The following is a 4,549-nucleotide window of genomic DNA, read 5'->3' on the forward strand; positions in this document are numbered from 1 at the left end:
TAACGAAGCCATGCCACTGTATGAGAAATTGGGTGGGGTGAAAGGAGTTGCGGAGAAGCTCGGGACGGACCTCAGCAATGGTGTTCAATCCGAGAGTGTTGCACAACGCTGTGCGATGTTTGGGAGGAACGAGCTGCCAGAAGAGGAACCACTGACGTTCTGGCAGATCTACGCAGCGGCATGGAGCGACCGTATGATCCTTCTTTTGACGGCCGCCGCTTTCGTGTCGTTGGTGCTCGGATTGACTGTGCCGGAGCCTGGAGAGGATAAAGTGAACCGCGAGACCGGGTGGATTGAGGGCTTTGCAATCATTGTGTCGGTATTCGCCGTGACGACAGTGTCCTCTGTGAATGACTACCGCAAGGACCAGAAGTTCCGCCGACTGACGGAGGAAAACTCTGCCCAACCGATTGTTGTGACCCGCGATGGGAGGGAACAGACGATCGACGTTACGGAGATCGTTGTGGGTGACCTGGTAAGCCTGGTGCCTGGGCTTGTTGTGCCTGTGGATGGCTTCTACGTGCGTGGCATCAGTGTTGTCATTGACGAGAGCAGTGTGACCGGTGAGAACGACCCGAAGAAGAAGGGCGCGGAGGCGCCGATCCTCCTCACTGGCACAGTGGTGAACACGGCGGAGGACNCGTACATGCTGGCGTGTGCCGTGGGCGAGTCCTCGTTCGGCGGGAAGCTGCTGATGGAGTCGAGGCAGGAAGGGGGGCCGCGACTGACGCCGCTGCAGGAGCGACTGGACGAGTTGGCAGGATTGATTGGCCGTTTCGGAATTGCAAGCGCTGTTGCTCTATTCGTGGTGCTTTCAGTGATAGAGGGAATTCGCATCGCACGTGGGCAGTCAGCACATGGGAAAACGTTCCTGGATTTTTTCCTGCTATGTGTGACGATTGTGGTGGTAGCTGTGCCGGAGGGCCTTCCGCTTGCGGTGACCATTGCGCTTGCGTACTCACAGAACAAGATGCATGACGACAACAACCAAGTGCGGCGTCTGTGCGCGTGTGAGACGATGGGGAGCGCAACACAGATCTGCAGTGACAAGACCGGTACGCTGACGCAGAACCTGATGAGTGTTGTGCAGGGCTATGTTGCGATGCAGCGTTTCAACGTGCGTGATCCCGGCGACCTGCCAACAAAGGTCACGCTGGGTAACGTGCCGGTCTGTGCGCGGGAGCTGCTGACGGAGGGCCTTTCGCTGAACAGCTCGAGCGAGAAGGTGGTGCGCAACAAGGACAAGGACGGCAACCCGATGGCCCAGCCCTTCTGGCAGTGGCGGTCCGACAAGGGGAACAAGACGGACAATGCGCTGCTGGACTTCGTGGACCGTGTGCTGATGCAGGAGACAGACACCACTGACATGACGAGCCGTCCACACCAGCGCGTGCGTGAGCGGTGCCGCGTGCATGGCTTCACCATCTTTCCGTTCACAAGCGAGCGCAAGTTCATGAGCGCTGTTGCGACCGGGCCCGACGGGGAGCTGACGCACTACGTGAAGGGTGGGTCGGACCGCGTGCTGGACATGTGCGACCGCTACATGACTGCCACTGGGCACGAGGAGCCGCTAACGGATGCGGCGCGGCTGAAGATCGTGACGCAGATCCGCTCACTGGCGAGCGACGCGAACCGCACGATCGGCGTCGCGTACGCGCGTGTTGGCGGCGGCGCGATCCCGGAGGCGGAGCCGACGGTGCCGCTTGTGTGGCTGGCGCTTGTGGGCATCCAGGACCCGCTGCGTGCGGAGGTGCCGGAGGCAGTGCGGAAGTGCCAGCAGGCTGGCGTGACTGTGCGGATGTGCACCGGCGACAACCTTGACACGGCGATTGCCATCGCGCGGCAGTGCGGCATATACAACCGGCTGCGCGGCGACGTTGCGATGACGGGGAAGGACTTTCGAAACCTTGTGTACGACTCGTACGGAAATGAGGCGAACATGGAAAAGTTCTGGCCGATCCTTGACCGCATGGTGGTGATGGCGCGCTCGCAGCCGCTGGACAAGCAGCTGTTGGTGCTGATGCTGATGTCGCGCGGCGAGGTTGTTGCGGTGACGGGCGATGGGACGAATGATGCGCCCGCGCTGCGGCTGGCGAACGTTGGCTTCGTGATGCGCAGCGGAACCGACATTGCCGTGAAGTCCGCAGACATTGTGCTGCTTGATGACAACTTCCGCTCTGTGCAGCGTGCCGTGGTGTGGGGACGGACCGTGAACGACAATATCCGCAAGTTCCTGCAGTTGCAGTTGACTGTGAATATTGTTTCTGTTGTATTGACTGTGATCGGCTCAATTGTAGCACTTGGTAAGAGCTCCCCACTGAGCACTGTGCAACTGCTGTGGGTGAATTTGATCATGGACACACTGGCGGCCCTTGCCCTGGCCACAGAGGAGCCATCAGAGGATTGCCTGAACCGTGGCCCCGTCTCCCGCAAGGCCCCACTAGTGTCGCACCGCATGTTGTGCACAATGGTCGCTGTAGCTTCTTTTCAGGTTGCCAGCGCCCTGCTAGTGGAGCGTTTTGGCAATCTTTGGCTCGAGGTAACAGGGCCCGAGTTGCGGACGATAACGTTTAATGTGTTCCTACTGTCAACCATGTTTCATTTATTTAATGCTCGTAAGCTACACGAGGAGTTAAATATGTTTGAAGGCCTGTGGCTAAGATCAAAGGTGTTTATTGCCGTTTTGTGTTTCTGTGCCGCCTTCCAGGTGTTCGCTGTGGAGACGCTTGGCGAGTTTATGAATGTGGTGCCGCTTCGCTTAGACCAATGGCTTTTCTGTGTGGTAGTATCATCCTTAGCACTGGTGTTTGGTGCAGTTTCGCGGCTTGTGTCAGTGGAGGAACCGACGTTCTCGAAGGAGTTTTCGGTAGGAGATATGGAACCGGATGCGCAGCGCATGGCGATGAGGCTGGCGTCAGACATATCGCGGCGCATGTCGGCTGAGGATGACGGCAAACACCTCAAGTTAGGGCGGCGCGTGCTGGCTAAGGCCATGTGGCAACAAGTACGGGAACACCATGTGGCAGTGAAGAGTGTGAATGCGTTCCGCCGGGCCCGACTTGATCGGGATATGCATACGGGCGTAGCAAAAGATATGTATAACCGGCTCGTCACTTCGATGTACTGAGAAGAGCATTGGTGAGGCACTGAATTGCCACTGAGGAGTTTATGATTTAGGTTTTTTGGTTTCTTTTTTGTTTCTCTTATAGCATGGCAGTATGGAGGCGTTTGATCAAGTATTCACGGGCGTAGCAGAAAGAGAAAAAAAAACAACAACACGGACGCTGCCTGTTTTGTGTTTATTGTTTGTGTTGTGTGTTTTGCCCCTGCGTCCTGCAACGGCTTCGTTGCTGCACGTATAGCACGTTTGCTCTCTCGGTGGTCTTGCTGTTGTTGTTGTTGTTGTGGGTTTGCTGGCGCTGCAAAGAGGGAAGAAATAGGGCGAGAACAGCCTCCATTCCGAGGGACACAGACTCACACCCACAGAATAGTAGAAAAACAAAAAAAAAGGATAGAACACGGAACACATGTCGGAGGGGCTTTTGACACAGTGGCGCGACCGTGTTGTTGAGGCCGAGACAGAGGTGAGTGTAGTGCAGGAGGACATCAATGCTCTGCTGAAGCAGCGCAAGGAGATCAAGCTGGACATTGTGCGGTACGACAAGCTTGTGCAGAAGGAGAAGCAGGAGATGCTGAGCCGCCTGGAGGAGGTCGAGACGCAGGCGCGGGAGCTTGAGGAGAGTTGCCAGAAGACGCTGCAGCAGAAGACACGCGTAGAGGAGATGTACGTTCAGACCCTGGACAACTACGAGTCCTTGCACGAGGTCGTCAAGGCCATTCAAAAGGATGAGGAGGACCTGCAAAGCCGTGAGGACGTGGAGGCAGTGCTGCAGCGTGAGAGCTTGGCGTGGGCGGAGGAGGAACACGCCCTCCGCACGAAACTCAACACCATACAGAGCGCAATGAAGGTGAAGCGTAAGCAGCGACAGGAGGAGATGTCGACACTTGAGGCGCAGTTGGCGGGGGCAGAGAGGCAGCTGCAGCAGGTGCGGCACGAGCGTCAGGGACAGGCGCAACAACAGGTATACAGCGCCAAACCCAGCCGTCGTGGAACACCACTCGCAACTACACAACGCCCGTCTACCGCTGTTGGTGCTGCACCCGAGGCGGCCCAGAAGGAGCAGCAGTTCATCGCTGCAAACGCCTCCACTAGCGTGCCGACGCGCCAGCTGCGGTCATGTATGAAGAACAGCAACGCCACAATGGACAGCTATCAGCACGGAGATCATAAGACACAGCTGAGCAGTAGCGGCAATGGTCCTGCCGTGCGTTATCAATCAGCTCCGGTGTCACGTGCCGCCTCGCAGGCGTTGGTGGCCGGTGATGACGGTGACGACAGTGTCGTCGCTGGTCTTTCCACGCCACACCGGGCGTATTCCTACGTGTCCGGCAAGAAGGCCGGTGGAAGGAAGCGCGACGTCCTTGGTGATGCCACAAACCGGTAGAGCGTCGTCTATTTAAAGAAAGAAAATCCCTATATATATATATA

At 57.2% G+C, this 4,549-nt stretch overlaps 2 protein-coding genes across 2 annotated transcripts; both read left to right on the forward strand.

Moving 5' to 3' along the window:
- Nucleotides 1-10: 10 nt before the first annotated feature.
- Nucleotides 11-3,127, forward strand: DQ04_11911000 (vacuolar-type Ca2+-ATPase; the record flags this gene model as incomplete). Its single annotated transcript, XM_009316637.1, has 1 exon — nucleotides 11-3,127. The coding sequence occupies one exon, from the start codon at nucleotides 11-13 to the stop codon at nucleotides 3,125-3,127; it is 3,117 nt and encodes a 1,038-aa protein (XP_009314912.1).
- A 400-nt stretch (nucleotides 3,128-3,527) lies between these two features.
- On the forward strand, nucleotides 3,528-4,505 carry DQ04_11911010 (hypothetical protein; the record flags this gene model as incomplete). The annotated part of the gene is made up of 1 exon (XM_009316638.1): nucleotides 3,528-4,505. One exon carries the CDS (start codon nucleotides 3,528-3,530, stop codon nucleotides 4,503-4,505), a length of 978 nt encoding a protein of 325 aa, XP_009314913.1.
- Between the last annotated feature and the right edge of the window lie 44 nt (nucleotides 4,506-4,549).

The sequence above is a fragment of the Trypanosoma grayi genome (assembly GCF_000691245.1).
Source record: "Trypanosoma grayi strain ANR4 Tgr_1191_V1, whole genome shotgun sequence".
NCBI classification, from domain to species: Eukaryota; Euglenozoa; class Kinetoplastea; order Trypanosomatida; family Trypanosomatidae; genus Trypanosoma; species Trypanosoma grayi.